The sequence below is a fragment of the Oreochromis niloticus genome, linkage group LG3 (assembly GCF_001858045.2).
Source record: "Oreochromis niloticus isolate F11D_XX linkage group LG3, O_niloticus_UMD_NMBU, whole genome shotgun sequence".
NCBI lineage: Eukaryota > Metazoa > Chordata > Actinopteri > Cichliformes > Cichlidae > Oreochromis > Oreochromis niloticus.
This window is the reverse complement of record NC_031967.2, coordinates 56,618,204-56,642,964: the sequence shown is the minus strand read 5'-3', so window position 1 is coordinate 56,642,964 and position 24,761 is coordinate 56,618,204. Positions and strand designations below refer to the sequence as shown.

General features: G+C 40.7%; 1 protein-coding gene across 1 annotated transcript; it reads left to right on the top strand.

Annotated features, from left to right (window-relative positions):
* Positions 1–1,750: 1,750 nt before the first annotated feature.
* Positions 1,751–24,198, top strand: LOC112845987 (NACHT, LRR and PYD domains-containing protein 12-like; the record flags this gene model as incomplete). Its single annotated transcript, XM_025905166.1, has 8 exons — positions 1,751–2,665; positions 2,720–2,763; positions 5,536–5,709; positions 6,660–6,833; positions 7,101–7,274; positions 7,591–7,764; positions 21,895–21,941; positions 22,125–24,198. Coding segments are annotated over 8 exons (2,235 nt in total), but the record flags the coding sequence as incomplete, so codon positions are not given.
* Positions 24,199–24,761: the final 563 nt, after the last annotated feature.

Genomic DNA, 24,761 nt, shown 5'->3' with positions numbered 1-24,761 from the left:
CCAAACACAAGGATTTAAAATTCAGTGGCATCTAAAACAAACTTGAAGACATTTAAGGAATGAAGATTTTGGAGTTTTTTCAAGACTGAACAGAGCATACTCATCATGATATGAATGGTAGGACACTTGAATATGATTTGTATATTTGATTTTCTGTTCATCATTTTATTATCTGAAAGGAAAACTCATACAAGTACAAATGCAAATAAGGTCAATTGCAGCAATGACTATGCCCACACCTTTCAACAAAAAGTTCCAGAAGCCAACAGATGATCTAATTCATGTCGAGATGTGTGTGGTTTTTGTTGGTTTGTTTGTTGTGAAGGCTTTTTTTTTGTGGACTAATTCTTCATGGTTCCTCCACAGAGTGGATCAGGAGAGCTCGGAGGTTCCCAGGGATCAGTCTGCCCAACAGCATCAAACAAACCTGGACTCCATATTTATGGTCTGTACATGTGTAACAACTACTTTTACATCTATTCTGTTCACAGTCATCTCCATGCTGCTCTTTGTAGACCAGTGGATTGACAGTGTGTCCAACATGGATGAGATGTTTGGCTCCATGACTTCAGTCTGATTGGCCCATTGATAAAGTTTTCTGTTGCAGCTGCTGGAGGACAACATCATCACTTTTGTGAAGAACGAGCTGCAGAAGATCCATAAGGTTCTGAGTCCAGATTACCCAGAATGCTTAGAGAGTCAGAGGGAGGAGGATGAACAGAGGAGGAGCAGCAGAGAGGCATTTGTGAAGATCACAGTGGACTTCCTGAGGAGAATGAAGCAGGAGGAGCTGGCTGAGCATCTGCAGAGAAGTAAAAGGATTTCTCTAAAGCTTTAAGCAGTTCTCTATAACATTAACATTAACTAAAATTTCACGAGATAAACCAACATGTATTTAAAAAGACCACGTTCTGATATGGACTATGTAAAAGAAGAACTGATATTCTTTCTTTATTCAGAAAGCCTTGCTGAAGTTTGTCATTGTAAACTCAAATCTACTCTGAAGAAGAAGTTCCAGTGTGTGTTTGAGGGGATCGCTAAAGCAGGAAACCCAACCCTTCTGAATCAGATCTACACAGAGCTCTACATCACAGAGGGAGGGACTGCAGAGGTCAATGATGAACATGAGGTCAGACAGATTGAAACAGCATCCAGGAAACCAGACGGACCAGAAACAACAATCAGACAAGAAGACATCTTTAAAGGCTCACCTGGAAGAGATGAACCAATCAGAACAGTGCTGACAAAGGGAGTGGCTGGCATTGGGAAAACAGTCTTAACACAGAAATACACCCTGGACTGGGCTGAAGACAAAGCCAACCAGGACATCCAGTTCATTTTTCCCTTCACTTTCAAAGAGCTGAATGTGCTGAAAGAGGAAAAGTTCAGCTTGGTGGAACTTGTTCATCACTTCTTTACTGAAACCAAAGAAGCAGGAATCTGCAGCTTTGAAGACTTCCAGGTTGTGTTCATCTTTGATGGTCTGGATGAGTGTCGACTTCCTCTGGACTTCCACAAAGCGACAATCCTAACTGACCCTAGAAAGTCCACCTCAGTGGATGTGCTGCTGACAAACCTCATCAGGGGGAAACTGCTTCCATCTGCACGCCTCTGGATAACCACACGACCTGCAGCAGCCAGTCAGATCCCTCCTGACTGTGTTGACATCCTGACAGAGGTCAGAGGGTTCACTGACCCACAGAAGGAGGAGTACTTCAGGAAGAGATTTAGCGATGAGGAGCAGGCCAGCAGGATCATCTCCCACATCAAGACATCACGAAGCCTCCACATCATGTGCCACATCCCAGTCTTCTGCTGGATCACTGCTACAGTTCTGGAGGATGTGCTGAAAACCAGAGAGGGAGGACAGCTGCCCAAGACCCTGACTGAGATGTCCATCCACTTCCTGGTGGTTCAGGCCAAAGTGAAGAAGGCCAAGTATGATGGAGGAGCTGAGACAGATCCACCCTGGAGTCCAGAGAGCAGGAAGATGATTGAGTCTCTCGGGAAACTGGCTTTTGATCAGCTGCAGAAAGGAAACCTGATGTTCTATGAATCAAACCTGACAGAGTGTGGCATCGATATCAGAGCAGCCTCAGTTTACTCAGGAGTGTTCACACAGATCTTTAAAGAGGAGAGAGGACTGTACCAGGACAAGGTCTACTGCTTCATCCATCTGAGTGTTCAGGAGTTTCTGGCTGCTCTTCATGTCCATCTGACCTTCATCAACTCTGGACTCAATCTGCTGGAAGAACAACAAACAACCTCCAAGAAGTCTAATTTATTTGGAAAAAAAAGACATTTTAAATCTTTCTACCAGAATGCTGTGGACAAGGCCTTAGAGAGTCCATATGGACACCTGGACTTGTTCCTCCGCTTCCTCCTGGGTCTTTCACTGCAGACCAATCAGACTCTCCTACGGGGCCTGCTGACACAGACAGAAAGTAACTCATGGATCAATCAGAAAACACTCCAGTACATCAAGAAGAAGCTTAGTGAGAAACTGAGTGCAGAGAAGACCATCAATTTGTTCCACTGTCTGAATGAACTGAATGATTGTTCTCTAGTGGAGGAGATCCAACAGTCCCTGAGTTCAGGAAGTCTCTCCACAGATAAATTGTCTCCTGCTCAGTGCTCAGCTCTGGTTTTCATTTTACTGTCATCAGAAAAAGATCTGGATGTGTTTGACCTGAAGAAATTCTCTGCTTCAGAGGAGGCTCTTCTGAGGCTGCTGCCAGTGGTCAAAGTCTCCAACAAAGCTCTGTGAGTCATGTGCTTTGCTTTTTTTTCCTTAATCCCTTAAATTCTACTTGACAAAAAAAAAAAAAAATCATCATGTGCAACCTTAGCCTTAAAAAAATGAATTGAATGATTGTCAACAGCTGCAGACAAATGTATTTCTTTTTTGGTTTGTTTTTTTGTATATTTTTCACATTTAAATGTTGTGCGTCATTAAACGAATTGCAATATTAGACAAAAATAACTCAAGTAAATACAAAATGCATTTTTAAAATTATGATAGCTTTTATTTCCTAATAAATTATATTAAAACCTTGTTGGCCCTATATGCAAAAAGTAATCCAAGACACACTCTTGAAAACTGGCAATGGTGCTTTCACATTACTGTGGAGGAATTTTGAATCAATCTTCTTTGCAGATTTTTTTTTTTTTTAATTTATTTAGCCATTAATTGTTTAAGGACACATCCAAAGAAAAAGTGAGGTAAGTGACAGAAGCGATGGAAAGGAAAATGCTGTAGGTGACGTCAGACACATGAGAGTTTGTGGGAAACAAAACAGAATTTTAGCTCAGAATTAAAAAAAATTTTAAACTTCAGTTTTACGTAAGTTTACCAAAAAATTGACAAATACTTGACCATGTCTGCTTAATCATCTCCTACACCCTGGAGGTCAGTGAGGAAAATTAGGGCACTCTCCAAGATTACATGACCGATGCTTCAAAGAGATAATTATGAAGAAGGGTCAATGATGAAGAGCTCCCTTAAGTCTCTAACCGAGAATGAAGAAAGGAATGGAGAAAATGAAAAAAATAAATAATTAAAAGAGACTGTCATAGATATCCAGCCCATAGTATGAGAGAAAACCTTGTGTTTTCATGTATCCGCACACCATAGGACAACTGTTAAAAACTGTATTAAAACCCATCTGAAGCTTCTGAAGGACACTGTGGAGAACATCACCTTTGATCGAGTCCATCGTATAGGAACCAGGAAAACTGGTGGCTGGAGACCATGTCCTATTGGAGCGAAATACTGTAATTTCAAACAGGAACAGGTTAAGAGTCACGGCAGGGAGCTGAAGGAACATATTTCCATATCCAGGTGGAGGTAATCAGGCTAATGAACTCCTTTCCGCTTTTAGTGATGCTGAGAATTGGGCTGTTGAATATGGATAGTGGGTTCAGTGGAAAACTGATCAGTCATGGAAAACGTCAGTGCTGAACTGGAAATATTGTTAAATAAACTGAAACGAAAGAGTCACCTGATCATTGTTTGGGGTCCAAATCATTCACAGACAAACAAACACACACAAGCCACTGTTTTATCGACATTTAAAATGAATGTTCTTATATGTGGATATCAGGCCCTTGTAGAGCAAAATCAGGTAAAAAGATAATTCTTTGTTTTTACATTCATCAGGTCCCAATCAGCCCAAATAGCAAAGAGAAATTAAAAATGCATGCCATGAAAAAGTTCGGGTCTTAGTAGGTTACCCAGCTTAAAAAACTACCACTGATGCAGATTGCCTAATATGAAGAGAAAGATCAATCCAAAGCTTTGGGGCCACAATAGAGAATTTTTGGTCTCTTCTAAGATTCAGCCATGATTTAAGAACTGAGACCAACAGCTGCTCAGCTGACCGGAGTGAACGAGGAGGGACATAGTGCTTCAGGAGATCGGACACATATACAGGCTCCAGACCAATTAAGGATTTAAAAACTAGTAAAATGATGTTAAAATAGATTCTAAATTCAATTGGAAGCCAGTCTAAGGAGGCCAGAACCAGAATAATATGCTCAAATTTTCTTTTACCAGTTAAAAACCATGCCGCAGCATTCTGCTCCAGTGGCAGGCATGACAGAGTGCCCTGGCCAGCCCTTATTAAAAGGGAGTTGCAGTAATCCAAGTGTGAGGTTATAAAAGCATGGATGAGAGTTTCCAAGTCATGCCTGGAAAGATAAGGCTTAACCTTTGACAGATGTCGGAATCTGTCCACAGGACAACTGTTAGTCAAATCTGACGTATATGGAAGAATGGCAAGAGGAAAGCCGTTATTCACAGAAAGACATGAAAGGTCCTGTTTGCAGTTTGCCAGGATCCATGTAGGGGACACGGCAAACATGTGGAAGAAGAAGGTGCTCTGGTCAGACGAGACCAAAGTTGAACTTTGGGCCTAAATGCACACCATCCCCACTGTGAAACATGGTGGTGGCAGCATGATGCTTTGGGGATGCTTTTCTTCAGCAGGGACAGGAAGCTGGTCAGAGTTGATAGGGAGATGGATGGAGATAAATACAAGAAAACCTGTTGGATGAAGAATATTTTAATGCAAATTAACCCCATTACGTAATACTAAAAGGAACATTTAAGTTAGACAGAAATGGTGATTTGATTTATACAAAGCAAATACATAAAAATCATGTGGGAATTTCTAAGCCTAGAAGTTCTGACAGTCCCTCAGACATAGAATGATCTGGGTTCTGCACCAGAGTCCAGTATATTAAATAAATGATGACTTTGAACTGTATCTGGCGCAGTGATTAAGATCAGATTTTAGATGAAGGAAAGTAAACAGCAGGACATTGTGTCTGTGCAAGCAGGTACTTAACTAGCATCACAAAATATACCAGCTACTTGCTGGTTTCCATTGAGAGCGTTAAATTGGTTTAATTTTTTCTATTTGTTCCCGACTTAGATTAACTATGAATTGTACTGCATAATAGATTTTGGTATTTTTAATTTAGATTAGACATTAAAATTGTTTGAAGTTATTTTTTTATTTGTTTGTTTTCCAGGCTCAGTGAATGTTTCCTCTCAGAGAGAAGCTGTGAACCTTTATCCTCAGTTCTCAGCTCCCAGTCATCTAATCTAAGCTTGCTGGATGCAAGCTTCAACAACCTGCAGGATTCAGGGGTGAAGCTTCTGTCTGTTGGACTGCAGAGTCCACATTGTACACTGGAAACTCTGAGGTCAGATTAAAGGATAGTTGTTTTTCATCAAATTATAATAAAAGAATTGGAACTCAGCTAATAAAGGTCAAATTATTCTATTTGCTTTTCTAATTCAGTAATTTGTATTATTTCTCTTTCAAGTAAATTGCCAAATTTCTTATGTGTAGAATTAGATGATCGCAATTCTAGCTGCCTCTGAAACGACAACGAGTATGGCTAAATGTACTAATTTTTTCACTGAACTATTGGTACATTTTGCTTTGCAGTGTGTTTGTATTTTTTATTTTTCAAGACTGGGTGGCTGTTTCCTCTCAGAGAAAAGCTGTGAATATCTGTCCTCAGTTCTTAGCTCTCCGCTCTCTGTAATGAGAGTGCTGGACCTGAATAACAACAACCTCCAGGATTCAGGAGTGAAGCTTCTGTCAGCTGCAGCTTCTCACCCCAACCGGTTGCAGCAGATGGCCCCGCCCCTCCCTGAGCCTGGTTCTGCCGGAGGTTTCTTCCTGTTAAAAGGGAGTTTTTCCTTCCCACTGTCACCAAAGTGCTTGCTCATAGGGGGTCATATGATTGTTGGGTTTTTCTCTGTATCTATTATTGTACGATCTATTGTACAATATAAAGCGCGTTGAGGCAACTGCTGTTGTGATTTGGCGCTATATAAATAAAATTGAATTAAATTGAATTTAGGTCAGATCGAAGAATGTTTTATTTTTCATCAAATTATATAAGTTGCAGTTTTATAAAAAGCACAGCAAATAATGGTCACCATCAGCCATCCATTGGTGTAGTTTAGTATTTTTCACGTGTTCTAAATTATACTAAATTAACACATTTTTGTGTTTAAAATAAAGCAGTAATATTCAAGCCTGTCCTGAAATAATAGTAACTATTGTCAAATCGAATAAGTCATCATTGCACCATCAATACACTTTAATTTCAGTGTTTTTGTTTATGCGTTCATTTTTCAGACTGAGTGTTTGTAACCTGTCAGAGACAAGCTGTGAAGCTCTGTCCTCAGTCCTCAGCTCCCAGTCATCTAGTTTGAGAGAGCTGGATGCAAGCAACAACAACCTGCAGGATTCAGGAGTGAAGCTTCTTTCTGTTGGACTACAGAGTCCACATTGTACACTGGAAACTTTGAGGTCAAATCAAGGACTGTTTATTTTTAACTAATGAAATTATTTACAGTAAAAAAAAATCATAGCTACTAATGATCAGTTTCGTCATTTGTATTTTAGTATTTGTCTTCAGTTATTAATCACATTAAATTGTCACAGTTCTGATGTGTTTGAAATAAGGGAATAACAATTCCAGCTAGATATGAAACCTTATTATTATTATAAAATTCCCAACTCCTTAGTACTCTACCTCTTGAAGCCCATTTTTGGTCTTTCCCTCTTTATTTCTAGACTGATTGGCTGTAACCTCACAAAGAAAAGCTGTGAAAGTCTGTCTTCAATCCTTAGCTCCCAGCCCTGCAGTCTAAGAGTGCTGGACCTGAGTGATAACAACCTGCAAGACTCAGGAGTGGAGATTCTGTCTGCTGGAGTGAGAAGTCCATACTGTAAACTAGAAACTCTCAGGTCAGGATTAAATCACTTCCACTCAGTATAATATAGAATGTGTATTACATTACTGAATGAATTACTAACGCTTATAGAATTGTCAGATGTTTTCTTTTCCCTTGGTTGGAGTATTAGACTCTGAAATGTCTGTAAACCTTTACCAAGCCAAACAAAAACAGCAGTGTGCTCCAGCAGATGTGACATCATTTTGGTGTAAGCTGCCACGTGACAGGACATTCTATGAGCATTATGGTTCCTTTAGTTTTAGTCTTCATCTTTCACATCCTTCCCTCCTATGAAGTCTTCAAAGATGGAATGTTTTGTGTGTCTGCAGTCTGTCAGGCTGCCTGATCACAGAGGAAGGCTGTACTTGTCTGGCCACAGCTCTGAGCTCCAACCCCTCCTATCTGAGAGAGCTGGACCTGAGCTACAATCATCCAGGAAACTCGGGAATGAAGCTGTTGTCAGCTGGACGGAAGGCTCCACGCTGGAGACTGGACATTCTCAGGTATGGAGAGAATGTCTGATAGAGGCGGAAGAGCTGGAAGCATTTCCTGTGTCCTTTACTCTTGTTTTCAAATGGAGGTGACATGAATAATAACACTGAAGAAATATTTTCAGAAACAGAAACACTAATCTATCTGAATGATTAAGATATTAATGTAGGGGAGTTTCCAAGGAGTCATTTTTCACCAGCAATAACTGTCTTTTCATTCCACAGATGTAATATTATCTACAGCTACTTTTAGTACCATTGATGTTAAGTTAGACTCTTTTTCTCCAATTGATCTTTCTGAGTTAACTTCAATAATTACATCCTCCAAACCATCAACGTGTCTTTTAGACCCCATTCCTACAAAACTGCTCAAAGAAGTCCTGCCATTAATTAATTCTTCAATCTTAAATATGATCAACCTATCTCTAATAATTGGCTATGTACCACAGGCCTTCAAGCTGGCTGTGGTTAAACCTTTACTCAAAAAGCCATCTCTTGACCCAGCAGTCTTAGCTAATTACAGGCCAATCTCCAACCTTCCTTTCATATCAAACATCCTTGAAAGAGTAGTTGTCAAACAGCTAACAGACCATCTGCAGAGGAATGGCTTATTTGAAGCGTTTCAGTCAGGTTTCAGAGCTCATCGCAGCACAGAAACAGCTTTAGTGAAGGTTACAAATGATCTTCTTATGGCCTCTGACAGTGGACTCATCTCTGTGCTTGTCCTGCTAGACCTTAGTGCAGTGTTCGATACTGTTGACCATAATATCCTATTAGAGCGATTAGAACATGCTGTAGGTATTACAGGTACTGCACTGCAGTGATTTGTATCATATCTATCTAATAGACTCCAATTTGTACATGTAAATTGAGAGTCCTCTTCACACACTAAGGTCAATTATGGTGTTCCGCAGGGTTCAGTGCTAGGACCAATTCTGTTTACATTATACATGCTTCCCCTAGGCAGCATCATTAGAAGACATAGCATAAATTTTCGCTGCTATGCAGATGACACGCAGCTCTATCTATCCATGAAGCCAGGTAACACACACCAATTAGTTAAACTGCAGGAATGTCTTAAAGACATAAAGACCTGGATGGCCGCTAACTTTCTGCTTCTTAATTCAGATAAAATTGAGGTTATTGTACTCGGCCCTGAAAATCTTAGAAATATGGTATCTAACCAGATTCTTACTGTGGATGGCATTACCTTGGCCTCCAGTAATGCTTTGAGGAACCTTGGAGTCATTTTTCACCAGGACATGTCCTTCAACGCACATATTAAACAAATATGTGAGACTGCTTTCTTCCATTTGTGCAACATCTCTAAAGTTAGAAATATCCTGTCTCAGAGTGATGCTGAAAAACTAGTTTATGCATTCATTACTTCCAGGCTGGACTACTGTAATTCATTATTATCAGGATGTCCTAAAAACTCGCTGAAAAGCCTTCAGTTAATCCAAAATGCTGCAGCAAGAGTACTGACAGGGACTAGAAAGAGAGAGCATATTTCTCCTGTATTGGCTTCCCTTCATTGTCTTCCTGTTAAATCCAGAATTGAATTCAAAATTCTGCTCCTCACATACACGGTCTTAAATAGTCAGGCCCCATCTTATCTTAATGACCTTGTAGTACCATATCACCCTATTAGAGCACTTCGCTCTCGCACACAAGGCTCGCAAAATTTCAAAATCTCTGGTAGCCCTTCGGGCAGGCACTCTTCAGTTTTTGGTAGCCCAAAATAAATTTAAGTAGCCTGAATAAAAACGAGAGCAATTTTTTAATGTTTTGTTTTCTTTACAATATTATACATTAAAGTATAATATTGTAACAGAAACAAAAATTAATCAGAAAATTGTTAAAATACAAATCACAACAACTGTATAAAAATTACAATCATCAACTCAAATACTTGTTTCTAATTGAACAGAAATTTCTATGAACTTGTAAGAACTGTGTAGAACATGAATCTGAAATTTCCACTGAAGTCAAGAGTAAGAGGCAAGTGGAACCAAGATCGAGGCCATTTGCTTTTTGAAGTTTGCAAAGACTGCTAAATTTTGACAATGGTAGTTCACTCTTTGCAACATAGTACGCTTTGAAAGATTTTTCAGGACTTCTCCTTGTGCTTGGTTTATTTTTAGTATGTTTTTTGCAATTGCTGTTTGTTCTGGGAAAGATATTGCAGACTGGGCAATAATGCATTTCTTGCGTTTCTCATGGGTTCTGATGGGGTCTTTCTTAAAATTACTGGTCCCAGTTACAAAGGCGCTTGTCGACTCAAATGAAATGAAACTCACAACACACCTGGCAGAACATCGTTATTTAGGTTGTCATATTCCAGCCACATAAATTCTTTTGTCCATGAAACCAAAAAATCTGAGCTTTCTTCTTGCCTCATAGTCTGATTTGTCATAAGTTTTCCGTTTTGTGGTCGGCTTTTATTTGGCTGCCCCTTCTTCACCCTGACCTGTCTTATTTGGCTCAGCAGAACTAAAATACTGGCGTAAATCCTGCTGCTTTTACACATGTACTTACATAACGGTCAGCGATTCTCTGCGCAATCAACCTCTCACATGTTTAAGCTTGCTGTGGGAGATTTCACTTGTCACGTTTGAATAGTAAGCTAATGAGTGATAAGACGATGTCAGAGGAATTGGTGCACAATTAATCGTCACTCACCAATCAGTGCTGCCGCTCTCTACACACCGTTCGCGCGATCGCAAAGTGAAAGTGAAAGCAAATAACAAGCGCAAATTCAAACGCGATTTCAATATGTCACATATTGACAGTGGCTCATCGATGCCAATGACATAATTACTCAGCTACATTTTCGAAAGAATGCAAAAGCATGGACATATATTTTCCTTCCTATGATAGCCTGACGGGCAGGGCTGACGTAGATTTTGGTAGCCCGACTGGAAAAATCGCTAGCCCCGGGACGTCGGGCTAGCGATTTTGCGAGCCCTGGCACAGCAGGCCTTGTTGTTCCTAGAGTATTTATAAGTAGAATGGGAGGGAGAGCCTTCAGTTTTCAGGCCCCTCTTCTGTGGAACCAGCTTCCAGTTTGGATTCGGGAGACAGACACTATCTCTATTTTCAAGATTAGGCTTAAAACTTTCTTTTTTGCTAAAGCATATAGTTAGGGCTGGACCAGGTGACCCTGAATCCTCCCTTAGTTATGCTGCAATAGACGCAGGCTGCCGGGGATTCCCATGATGCATTGAGTTTTTCCTTTTCAGTCACCTTTCTCACTCAGTATGTGTTAATAGACCTCTCTGCATTGAATCATATCTGTTATTAATCTCTGTCTCTCTTCCACAGCATGTCTTTCATCCTGTTTTCCTTCTCTCACCCCAACCGGTCGCAGCAGATGGCCCCGCCCCTCCCTGAGCCTGGTTCTGCCGGAGGTTTCTTCCTGGTAAAAGGGAGTTTTTCCTTCCCACTGTCGCCAAAGTGCTTGCTCACAGGGGGTCATATGATTGTTGGGTTTTTCTCTGTACCTATGAAGCGCCTTGAGGTGACTTTTGTTGTGATTTGGCGCTATATAAATAAAATTGAATTGAATTGAATCTTTTGCTCTTCACATATTCACAATTTGCATAGGTGTCTGCATGTTTACTAGTTCAGTCATTTTTAAGAAAAATCCTCTTCTGTTCGACCTGATTCAAATTAGATTAATCTCTCTACAGAAGCATGCTTCTGACGAGGTCAGCCTAGCTTCGTATAAGGACTGGAAGCAGGGGGAGTTGTTTACCTAGCTTGACCAAAAGTTTAAAGATTAATCATTTGTAAAGTGTTAATAAAGCTAACTCTAGTAGAACCTAACAAGAACAGCATAACAGCATGTTAAGTGTTATTGTAAATTTAATTAAGATAACTGACTAGTTTGATGACCTTATGCAGGTTTGTGAAACATAGAGTGAGTGAGGTAAAGAGTGATGGTGGAGATGGACTACATACACAGGAGCCTGATTGTGAAATGCTCTGAACAAAATGCTGAGGATTTAAAAATTAATTCTGGGTGAGGAAGTGATGAAAAGAAGCCTTAAATGGCCAAAAGGCAAAACTCCAAAATCAGGAAACGCAAAGTGGGAACAATTCAATTCAATTCAATTCAATTCAATTCCATTCAATTTTCTTTATATAGCGCCAAATAACAACAACAGTCGCCAAGGTGCTTTATATTGTAAGGTAGACCCTACAATAATATAAAAACCCAACAATCATATGACCCCTATGAGTAAGCACTTTGGCGACAGTGGGAAGGAAAAACTCCCTTTTAACAGGAAGAAACCTCCGGCAGAACCAGGCTCAGGGAGGGGCGGGGCCATCTGCTACGACCGGTTGGGGTGAGAGAAGGAAAACAGGATAAAGACATGCTGTGGAAGAGAGACAGAGACTAATAATAAGTGTGATTCAGCAGAGAGGTCTAATATTAAATGTTGAGTGAGAAAAGTGACTGAAAAGGAAATACTCAATGCATCATGGGAATCCCCCGGCAGCCTACATCTATTGCAGCATAACTAAGGGAGGATTCAGGGTCACCTGGTCCAGCCCTAACTATATGCTTTAGCAAAAAGGAAAGTTTTAAGCCTAATCTTAAAAATAGAGATAGTGTCTGTCTCCCGAATCCAAACTGGAAGCTGGTTCCACAGAAGAGGGGCCTGAAAACTGAAGGCTCTCCCTCCCATTCTACTTTTAAATACTCTAGGAACAACAAGTAGGCCTGCAGAGCGAGAGCGAAGTGCTCTAATACGGTGATATGGTACTACAAGGTCATTAAGATAAGATGGGGCCTTGTATGTGAGGAGCAGGATTTTGAATTCAATTCTGGATTGAACAAGAAGACAATGAAGGGAGCAGCACGGTGGCACGGTGGTTAGCACTGTTGTCGCACAGCAAGAAGGTCCTGAGTTCAATTCCACCATCAGGCCGGGGTCTTTCTGTGTGGAGTTTGCATGTTCTCCCCGTGTTTGTGTCGGTTCCCTCTGGGTACTCCGGCTTCCTCCCACCGTCCAAAGACATGCAGCTTGTGGGGATAGGTTAATTGGATAATCGAAATTGTCACTAGGTGTGAATGTGAGTGTGAATGGTTTTCTGTCCCTGTGTGTTGGCCCTGCGACAGACTGGTGACCTGTCCAGGGTGTACCCCGCCTCTCGCCCTATGACAGCTGGGATAGGCTCCAGCGCCCCCCGTGACCCTGAAAAAGGATAAGCGGAAGCGAATGGATGGATGGACAATGAAGGGAAGCCAATACAGGAGAAATATGTTCTCTCTTTTTAGTCCCTGTCAGTACTCTTGCTGCAGCATTTTGGATTAACTGAAGGCTTTTCAGGGAGTTTTTAGGACATCCTGATAATAATGAATTACAGCTGTTTCTGTGCTGTGATGAGCTCTGAAACCTGACTGAAACTCTTCAAATAAGCCATTCCTCTGCAGGTGATCTGTTAGCTGTTTGACAACTACTCTTTCAACGATTTTTGATATGAAAGGAAGGTTGGAGATTGGCCTATAATTAGCTAAGACAGCTGAGTCTAGAGAAGGGTTTTTAAGTAAATGTTTAACTACAGCCAACTTGAAGGCCTGTGGTACATAGCTGATTATTAGAGATAGGTTGATCATATTTAAGATCGAAGAATTAATTATTGGCAGGACTTCTTTGAGCAGTTTTGTAGGAATGGGGTCTAAAAGACACGTTGATGGTTTGGAGGAAGTAATTATTGAAGTTAACTCAGAAAGATCAATTGGAGAAAAAGAGTCTAAATGTATATCAATGGTACTAAAAGTATCTGTATATAATATTACATCTGTGAGATGATTATGAGTCTTTTTTTTTTAATCCACATGGATGATACAAGCACCTACAATAATTATTTTATCTGAGCTGAGCCCTAAATCCGATAAAAAGTCTGAGAAATCAGACAGAAACTCTGTGTAAGGCCCAGGTGGACGATAGATGATAACAAGTAAGACTGGTTTCTGAGTTTTACAGCTGGGGTGGACGAGGCTAAGCATCAGGCTTTCAAATGAATTAAAAATGTCTGTCTTGGTCTTTCGTTGATTAATAGGCTGTTGTGGAAAATTGCTGCCACACCGCCCCCTCGGCCTGTGCTTCGAGATTTCTGGTAGTTAGAATGACTCGAGGGTGTTGATTCATTTAAACTAACATAATCATCCTGCTGCAACCAGGTTTCTGTAAGGCAGAGTAAATCGATTTGTTGATCAATTATTAAGTCATGTACTAACAGAGACTTGGAGGAGAGAGACCTAATATTTAATAATCCTCGTTTCACTGTTTTACTCTTTGCTTCAGATGTGGATACTGTATTGTTCTTTCTTTGTGATTTTTTATGTTTAAATTGTTTATTGCTGGTTTTTAGTTTGTTTTTTGTCTGTTTGGGAGCTGACACAGTCTCAGTGGAGATGGGTTTTTGGGGGGGTAGCAGGAGGAGAGAAGCTGCAGAGAGGCGTGTAAGACTGCAACTCTGCTTCCTGGTCCCAACTCTGGATAGTCATATTTTGGGGGGGTTTAATAAATTGGTCCATATTTCTAGAGATGAGAGCTGCTCCATCCAAAGTGGGATGGATGCCGTCTCTCCTAACAAGACCAGGTTTCCTCCAGAAGGTTTGCCAATTATCTATGAAGCCCACATTGTTTCTTGGACACCACTCAGACAGACAGCAATTTAAGGAGAACATGTGGCTAAACATGTCACTCCTGGTCTGATTGGGGAGGGGACCAGAGAAAACTACAGAGTCTGACATTGTTTTGGCAAAGTTGCACACCGATTCAATATTGATTTTAGTGACCTCCGATTGGCGTAACCGGGTGTCATTACTGCCGAAGTGAATTATGATTTTACTGAATTTACATTTACCCTTAGCCAGCAATTTTAAATTTCCCTCAATTTTACCTGCACTGGCCCCTGGAAGACAATTGACTATGGTTGCTGGTGTCTCTAGCTTCACACGTCTTAGAACAGAATCGGAAATTACCAGAGTTTGACCCCCAGCGGTTGTGTCGCAAAGTGGGAAAAACGGTTAGACACATGAACAGGTTGGTGGTGTACCTGGGGCTTCTGTTTAAGACTATGCTTCCTCCTCACCGTCACCCAGCCGCCCTCTTTCCCCAGTTGCTCGGGGCCTGCAGGGGGACAGCTAGCGGGGCCTACACTATCTTCAGCTGAACCAGCTACAGGGACCTGGTTAGCTAAGGGTGTATCAAGGGTGTGAAGCCAAGTCTCCATTTGAGTGATTCTGGCCTCCAGAGCTGCAAATAGGCTACATTTATTACAACTATCATTACTGCTAAAGGAAGCTGAGGAGTAACCAGAGGTGGGACCAAGTCATTGTTTTGCAAGTCTCAAGTAAGTCCCAAGTCTTTATCCTCAAGTCACAAGTCAAGTCTCAAGTAAAGTCAAGCAAGTCAGAGTCAAGTCGCAAGTCAAGACAGACAACTTTCAAGTCAAGTCCCAAGTCCGAAACTTTGAATTTCAAGTCCTTTCAAGTCTTTTTTTTAACCCTCTGGGGTCCTGGGTATAATTGGCCGTTCTTGACTACTTTTGATTTTACTTCTATATTTCACTTTTAAAATGTGTTTTTCTTGCCTTGTTTGGTATCATTATTTACAGCACAACCTCAAATATCTGAAATTTGAGTTATTTTTTTCATTTTGGTATACTATATTAGCACAGTTGATCTAAATTCAGACAAAAAATTCAGAATCCGAGTAGAAAAAAGTTATATTTTTTTACATGTTTAACGAATCATTTTCATAACTTGAAATGCAAATAGAAATTGTACATTTCTAAAAATTATGCACAAGTTTTGCAAACAACAAAGTTGTATGGTACTATTTACCTAAAAATGCAGCCAAGGCCTCAGGCGTTTTTTATATAACCATTTAAATCTATTTACAGAACAATCAGGTGTGCTGCATCAAATAAGAAGGCACACAAATTATTTGTGCCAGTCCAAAAAATGTAGTTTGTGTTCAGTATAAGACAGAGGAGAACACCACAGGCCTAAACCCTGCAGGTCTGACAACTGGAGGTGCAACAGTCCAGTTTTCTATGTGGAGACAGCGTTTACACTGGAATCTGCCTTTGACAGCGTTTTTAGATCAAATATGAAATTCAGCAGTCTAACCGACACACAATACAAAACAATAACTACACAACAAACTAACTATAGCCTCCAAACACGCTAAACGTCACTAATGTCTCACATATGAAAACTCTCTCTCTCTCTTTCTTTCGCTCGCCCGCTTTCCGTCGCGGGTGTCACTCCTAAAAACTTCCCCTTCTCCCTAAACAACCAAATGTCACATGTTGCCTTATCATTTTTTTGATTGGCTGACATGGTAAACTCTAACACCAATAGGGAAGGGGTGTTTTTTCTTTTTCTTTTTTCACTCGCAAGTGGAGAGCGTATGCTAGGCTGTCTGTAGAAAACGCCGTTTTTGTCTAGCATCCCTGTTGAGAATAACCTTTGCAAATAAACAACAGCTAATAATATAAGATCAAAGTATTTTATTTGATGTATTGACATAAATGACAGAAGAAAAAGGCCATGTATAGCAGGACTACTCAATTACACACTAAGGTGGGCCAGATTTTCTAACCAAAAAAAAAAATTTTCCCTGGCTCAGACATGCAAAAGTTAAACACGACCATACACTAATTGCAAATTAAACACAGTGATTTTGAATTGTGATGTGATGGTAAAATAAATATTTGTCAGTCTAAACTGGGTTAAATCTACGGGGTTAATGATGGGGAGGAGACGGAGAGAGACTGAGTACAGCTACAGAACCCACTTTCTGAAACGGACCCTGCTCACCATTCACCGACAATTCTGAGCTAACAAGTTGCATGTTATTCTTGGATGCGCTTCAGGACCGGATTTAAAATAGCATGACAAACATATCATACCTGTTAAAGCCAAACAGTATCATCAACGTAGCCCGAAGAACATTTGCTAATAAGATGAAGTTAGCTAAGTCAGCTATTTCATCGTAGCAAAAAAAAAAGAAAAAAAAAGCACCACCTACCGTTCTTTATGCAACTTCAAATGTCGGACAAAGTTGGAAGTTGTTCCATCTCCGTCTGTGATTCTCTTCTTGCATGTTTTGCATATTGCATTTCGTTTTTTGTTGACTACTTCGTAGTTTATGTACCCGAAAGAAATTACTCTTGGAAGCATTTTTGGCTCAAGCGTTTTTGTTCTTGTTTTTTTCAAATCTGGTTAATTTGATTGGCTGTGCTACAGCCCACGCTCACATACATACGGAGTGTGGTAAGAATGAATGAATGAATAAAGTGAATTAATGGTCCGCACTTTTTATATAATATGTATGTTAAATTTTAGATTTGGGTAAAATATCAAGTCTTTTTAAGTAAACAGGTTCAAGTCCAATTCAAGTCCCAAGTCACTGGTGTAAAAGTCCAAGTCAAGTCACAAGTCTTACAACCTTTTTTCAAGTCAAGTCTAAAGTCATAAAATTAATGACTCGAGTCTGACTCCAGTCCAAGTCATGTGACTCGAGTCCACACCTCTGGTCCGAGTAACTAATCATCTGACACAATGAGCAGGAAAGTGCAGGAGGGACAGGTGAAGAGGCCATGCTGCTAGCGTGTTACAAGCTAAGCTGGTGAAACAGTAAAGACATAGTGAGTGACTACCTTGGCTATAAATTAGTGAGTGAGTGCACAGAGAGTGTGCTTCAGATGAAGCACGTGAAGATTACACTACGAAATAAGTTATCTAAAAGTTTTTAATTAAATTGCTATGCAGATAAGCTACACAAAAACACCACCGTGTGTTGGAACAGGAAGTGATACTCTACCGCAGAGAGAGTAGTGATGTTCGATTCGTGAACGAATCGTTCAATACTCGAGAATTACTTTACTGACTCGTGAATCATGATTCACAAGCGCAACTGACTCACTGACTCATCTCTGTTGAGGTTAGCAAACTAATTCCATTAGTAGAAATATATCTAGCTTATAGTTAAAATTGTGGGGAAAAAATAACAGCCAGTTTATTAACAAAAACATTCCTGCTCTGAACTGGAAGAAAAAACCCTTAGTAGAAGCTCACATCAAGACAATAGCTCCTCGGTTCACAGTAGCATCACGCAGCTAACATGCTAACAGCACATTTGAGTTACTCACCCCCTCCCTTCCTGTGCTGAATCATAGCATAAGCGAATCACTCAGGACTCACAAACCCCCTTCCTCCTGGCTCACAGCTCAAACGAGTTGAACGAATCACTCACTCACTCACCCCCTCCCTTCTGGCTCACAGCTCAAACGAGTTGAACGAATCACTGACTCACCCCCTCCCTTCCTGTTACGAATCACTCACTCACTCACCCCCTCCCTCCTGGCTCACAGCTTCTTCTTCTTCTTCTTGGTTGGCAACCAATGTTAAGGCGCATTACCGCCCCCTGGCTCACAGCTCAGTGGACATTTAGATGAGAAAATATATATTTGACACATTTAAGGAAAATACAAATAAAATAAAAATAAATAAATGTTCCCTTTAGAATTTTTTGCTCTTTTTTGCTCTAAAGAAAATAGTTGTTTTCTTTTACAATCATTCATCTTAGCAGTAGGATTTACATTAAAAGATAAACAAATTAAGTTTGAGTGAAAATATACATTTTTGCACTCTCTGGTCAATTGACTCAGTGACTCAAATGACTCAAGAAACCCGATTCACTTTGGTGAGTGACTCATTAAAACTCGATTCAGTAAAAAGAATCGAATTTACCATCACTAAGAGAGAGTGAACCCCAAGTGACAGAACACAGGACAACATAAACACTGGGAGTTAACTATGAAAAAAAAATAAGTGCAATTAAATTACTTGAGTGCAATTCAACAACCTTTGCTAGTACAACTCAACAGATTCATTTTTTTTTTTTTTTAACTCAGTGCGCTCAAATCCTACTAACACTAGTGATGGGATTTCCGGCTATTTTAAGAGAACCGTCTCTTTCGGCTCGGCTCACTAAAAAGAGCCGGCTCTTTCGGCTCCCAACCAGCTCTTCAGGTTGTTTTGTTGCTTTAATTAATTTATTATTAACAACAATATAAACTTATGCACAAAAGGAATTACTAATGTAAAAAAAAGAGTGGTTTTATTTATATATGTTTATATATAAATATTTAGGGTGGCCCCTAGAGACAAAGCACGTACAAACTCCAAACACATTTCTAGCGTTAACTGAACTTCCAAAACAGAGCTACCTAGATCACTTAAATTACACAATTGAAAGCATATGTGTGTTGTTTGTGTATTTATACACAAGCACTCATATATATTCAAATAATTAAAAATAATTGCTCATTTACCTGTTACTACCACACACCAACTATTTAAATTTTCAGCTTTTTCCTTAAAAAAAATTAAAGTGAAACAACACAAAACACTGCAAACCACAACACAATTAAATATAAATTAAAATATGAAAACAAAAAGAAGATGCATATTCTCTGTCATATGGGCCTGCATGAACAAACTTTCTGAATCCTTTATCATCCACTGTGGAGGTAAACACAGACGACACGAGTGCTCTCGATTAACACTCCTCGTTTATTACTCGTCACCACAGAACTGAACACTTTTCCCTCCGAAACATAACAACAACACTTCCTGAGAACTGGGTGTGAGTGGAGCCCTCCAGTGGTCCACCACACCACAACTGAAAATAGTTGTGGATGATTACTATACCTTTCTAATGTGACGTTGTTGTCCCTGGCTCTCTTTCTCTCTCTCTCCCTCCCGCTCTGTTCCTGTGCTACTGTGAGTGTAACTACTGCCCCTCCCCTCTCTTCCCAGCGCAAAGCACAAGGCTCGCGTGCGGAGTGAAGCGGAAAAAAAGTGTGAGAGAGAGGGTGACAGAAAGAAAAAAAAAAAAAGAGCCGGCTCACGTCGTTCACTTCAAAGATCCGGCTCTAAGAGCCGTTTTGTTCGCGAACGACACATCACTAACTAACACAGATAAACTGACTCTGACTGTTTGTAGGGTGGAATTCTGTTTGTAATTGAAATCAAATGCAAAAACACTGATTTACACAGTCTTGAACTAACAGGAATCTGCCTGATTATCACTGTACACTACAAGACATGAAATGAAAGCTGTTGGACTCCACAGCTAGTTCCACAATGAAGAAGTGCAACTGCTCACTATGTGTGCGATTACAGTGTATTAAAGAAACAGTACATAGAAATTGAATGAATTGGAAAATACTACTTAACAGTACATATTAAACACAAAACATATTTTAAAGGAAAATGAAATTCCCCATTATGTTATGCTTATCTATACCCATAATAAATAACAAAACAATTCTTTATCAGTGTTGGGAAGGTTACTTAAAAAATGTATTCCACTACAGATTACAGAATACATGCCCCAAAATGTATTTTGTAACGTATTCCATTACGTTACTCAATGAGAGTAACGTATTCTGAATACTTTGGATTACTTAATATACTATCATGCTTTTTACAACTACATGAATGTACTATTGCTGTGTGATTTATTAATATTACTGAAGGTTACTCGCAATACCAATACCAACTACATTTTTAAATCTTAATATAAAATGAGTAACAGTAGGGTGGACAACTGGTAAGGCAGCGTTTTAAGCAGCGATCTCGTATAGAAAACTATTCTACGCGTATATAAAACAGGTCCGCGGCTCCGAATCATATTAAAGGGACCTCTGGCTAATACGTCTGGCTCGTAGCCGAAAACTAGCTTTACTTTGTTGTCTGGGTCAACTTTGCTAGCGAGAGACAGAGAGAGGCGTTGAAAGGCTGCTCCAGCAGAATTTATTGTTTCTGAGGAAAACACGAACACAGTCGAGTCCTAATAATAGCTTACTTACAACTGGGCTCGTCAGGCACTCTTTTTGGCTGCAGTGGTTATTATTATTTTTACATGCTTCATATATGCTATGCCTGTAACACTCTGCCTATTGCCTTAATAATAATTTTGAATAATAATTTTTAAAATTATTTCTTCACATCATTATGTGGGCCACAAGTAGAGGTGACATGGGCCGCGAGATTGAGACACAGACATTAGAGCCTCTTAATGTGTGTTTTGTTTGGGTTTCCACCAGCGTGGAATTACCAAAAATAGAGAGGGGATAGCCCACAGTGTAATCCATTTATTTCAACAAAGTAACTGTATTCTGAATACCAGCTTTTTAAACGGTAACTGTAACGGAATATAGTTACTCATATTTTGTATTTTAAATACGTCACGCCAGTACATGTATTCCGTTTGTCAGGATGTGCTGTGTGGCAGGCAGGAGATGAGGACTCAAAATGCAGGACTCTCAGACTCGAGGGATGAACTCAAAACCACAGCTTTATTTGCTGGTCACAGGAAAACGACCATACAAAGCAAACTAAACTAAACTGGGAAATGACAACCTAAACTTGCAGGAAACACAGGGAGATCCACACAGCATGAGGGACAACGCTACACTGACTCAGAGAAACACAGGGTTTGAATACACTGGGAAGTAACGAGGGGAATGAGACACAGAAGGAGGGCACAGCTGGGAGAAATCAGAACTGACGAGACAAGGAAGCAAAGCAGAACGCATTCACATAAGACACAGACCTTCAAAGTAAAACAGGAAGTATAACACAGAGACGCGAACTTAACTAGGGGAGACAGCGCACTAAGAAACACAGAGAACAACACAGAGGGCCACTACCAAATACTCAGAAAACTAAACAGAATACAAGAAAGCCAAACTAAGACACTAGACTATACAATAAACTGGGGCAACAAAGAGAACTAAGATAAAAGTACAAAAACTCAGAGACACAAGAAACTCAAAACACTGGGTCACCGACCCAGGACCGTGACACCGTTACTCCCCAACACTGTTCTTAACTAATATACATCCTACAAAATGTGAGTAAATTAAGATACATTTACAGATCCAGAATCAGTCCAAATAATCACGTAAGGATTGAAGTGTATTTGTGACAGTGTTGAACTGCTCCTTTATCAGTGTCTAACAGTCTGTGTATGAGAGTCTTGTAATGTCCATGTGTTCATGCTGAAAGAGACTGTGCTGGTCTGATCCCCCTCCTCCTTTCAGGGTGGAGCCTGCTGGAGTCCGATGGTTGAGACCAGGTCTGAGGAAGTGTAAGTCTGTTTTTATGTGATTCATGTGATTCATGAAAACAAAGCAGCACACATTCAACCATCTTCAAACTGTCACATCACTCATTCACATCTCCGATGTCAGGAGTCATCCTCAAAGTGTCAATCAATGAACAGTTGATGGATCAATAACTGCAGCTGGATTGTGTTTGTTCTCTCCATCAGATTCCTGTCAACTCACAATTGACACAAACACAGTAAATAAAAACCTCAAAGTGTCTGACAACAACAGGAAGGTGACACATGCTGAGGAGGTTCAGTCATATCCTGATCATCCAGACAGATTTGATGTTTATGAACAGCTGCTGTGTAGAGATGGTCTGACTGGTCGCTGTTACTGGGAGGTCGAGTGGAGAGGAGACGTTGAGATATCAGTGAGTTCCAGAAAAATCAGAAGGAAAGGAGACAGTACTGACTGTTTGTTTGGATGGAATGATCAGTCCTGGAGTCTTATCTGCTCTGATGATCGTCCTCGTTCTGTCAGGCAAAATAAGACAGAAAAATCCATCACCTCCTCCTCCTACTCTATCTGTAACAGAGTAGCAGTGTATGTGAACTGTCCTGCTGGCACTCTGTCCTTCTACAGAGTCTCCTCTGACACTCTGATCCACCTCCACACCGTCAACACCACATTCACTGAAACTCTCTATCCTGGGTTTTGGTTCAGGTCTCCTGGTTCATCAGTGTGTCTGTGCTGAGTTGAATGTAAAGAAAGTCCTCCTGTTGGAGAAACACTCTGACTGTTGAGTAGAAAAGGGCGTGTGCAAACAGTGTGTAACTATTGCAGTGTTTAAAGTGTGTTCGATGGAGGAGTTGTACAGGGAGATGGCCGCGGGCAGGAATGATTTCCTGTGTCGTTCAGTGGTGCTTTTCTCACTGAACATGCTCCTGTGAGTAGCCAGCATGTCATGGAGTGGGTGGGAGGTATTATCCAACATTGTTTTTATCTTGGACAACATCCGCCTCTCAGACACCACCCTAAGGGAGTCCAGCCCCATCCCCACAACATTACTGGCCTCAACCTGCTGCCCCGGCATGCAACAGCATAGAGGATAGCACTGGCCACAACAGAGATACAACAGGATATGTGTTTGAGCAGTTATGATAACAGGGACAATCTAGACATGTGTGACAATACTGAACATGTCACATGACACACCTTAGACGTCATGTGATCCACTCTCAGTCTGCACTGTCATTCATGACTTCAACATGTTGAAATGAGCTTTGAAGGAACATTGAATGAAGTAAAGTTTCCATCACAGGATTCATGTGAGCACCAGATGAACTTTACGAAGAATCAGTGGATTTATCTTCTAATTGAGATCAACTTTTGTCACTTAGAGCCATCGTATGTCAATTTTTTCCACTTCTCACTCACTAACATCTCATATGATTTCAGATCCCGGCTGTCCCCCACCTGCCCTGTAGTTGGCCTCAATGTGTTCCCACTGTAAAAAACAAACAAAACAAACAAAAAACAAAAACAACAACAACAAACAGACCGAAATGACCTGAAATCACTTCAATCTGATGTTTAATGAAAACAGTTCAAAGTCAGCAGATCAAATGTTCAAACTGGAAATTTCTCTAAGTGTTGAAAAGTTATTTTTTGATTTTTGATTCCAGCAACATGTTTCAGGCAGCACGGTGGCACGGCTGTTGCTGTTGCCGCACAGCAAGAAGGTCCTGCGTTCAATTCCACCATCAGGCCGGGGTCTTTCTGTGTGGAGTTTGCATGTTCTCCCCGTGTTTGTGTCGGTTCCCTCCGGGTTCTGCGGCTTCCTCCCACCATCCAAAGACATGCAGTTTGTGGGGATAGGTTAATTGATTAATCCAAATTGCCCATAGGCGTGAATGCGGAAGTGAATGTGAGAGCGAATGGTTGTCTGTCCCCCTGTGTTAGCCCTGCGACAGACTGGTGACCTGTCCAGGGTGTACCCCGCCTCTCACCCTATGACAGCTGGGATAGGCTCCAACTCCCCCCATGACCCTGAAAAGGATAAGCGGAAGCGAATGGATGGATGGATGGATGGATGGATGGATGGACAACATGGTTCAAATATTTGGCTCAGGGCTAACAAAAGGCTGCATCCTCATTGGCCGACCTGCCCATGAACCTTTAATGTAACCCAGACACTACCATATGCATTTTTGGATATTAACCCACATAGCAGCAGGTCTGGCCTGGATCTGGTGTCAAGCCAGCACTTCTGGCTGACTTCTGGCATGGTAAGTAGTATGTCATCCAGATATGGGCCAGATCTGGTGTAGATGGCACCGTTTATGTGATGGCATGTCACATCTGGCCCGATTGTGGTTTGGTGTATGTGGCTCAGGCTCATAGAAAACAGGTCTGGCCCGAATCCGGCATCAAGCTGGCACTTCTGGACTGACTGGTGTCATGGCAGAGTGTATGTCAACCAGATGTGGGCCACGTCTGGCGATGATGGCACTATTTATGTTCCTAATTTTCTATTTTAGTTAGAAGACCCAAATGCCATGTTGCAATACTACTTCACTTTTATATATATATATATATTTTTTTAAAGGACATTCACGGATTTGTCCCGAAACCACTCCTTTGTTGTAAGAGTGATGCTGCTTCACTTTACAGATTGTATTGGCAAGGTGATAAGTGGTGCCTGGTTTCCACCAGATGTGACTCTTGGTATTGAGGCCAAGAGTCGTATTGAGGTCATCCAATCAATGAATGTTTTTTGACATCCTTTGCAAGTCATTCAGTTCCCTTTTGACAAACTGTAGACAGGCTATCATTTGTCTTTTACTGAGGTGTGGCTT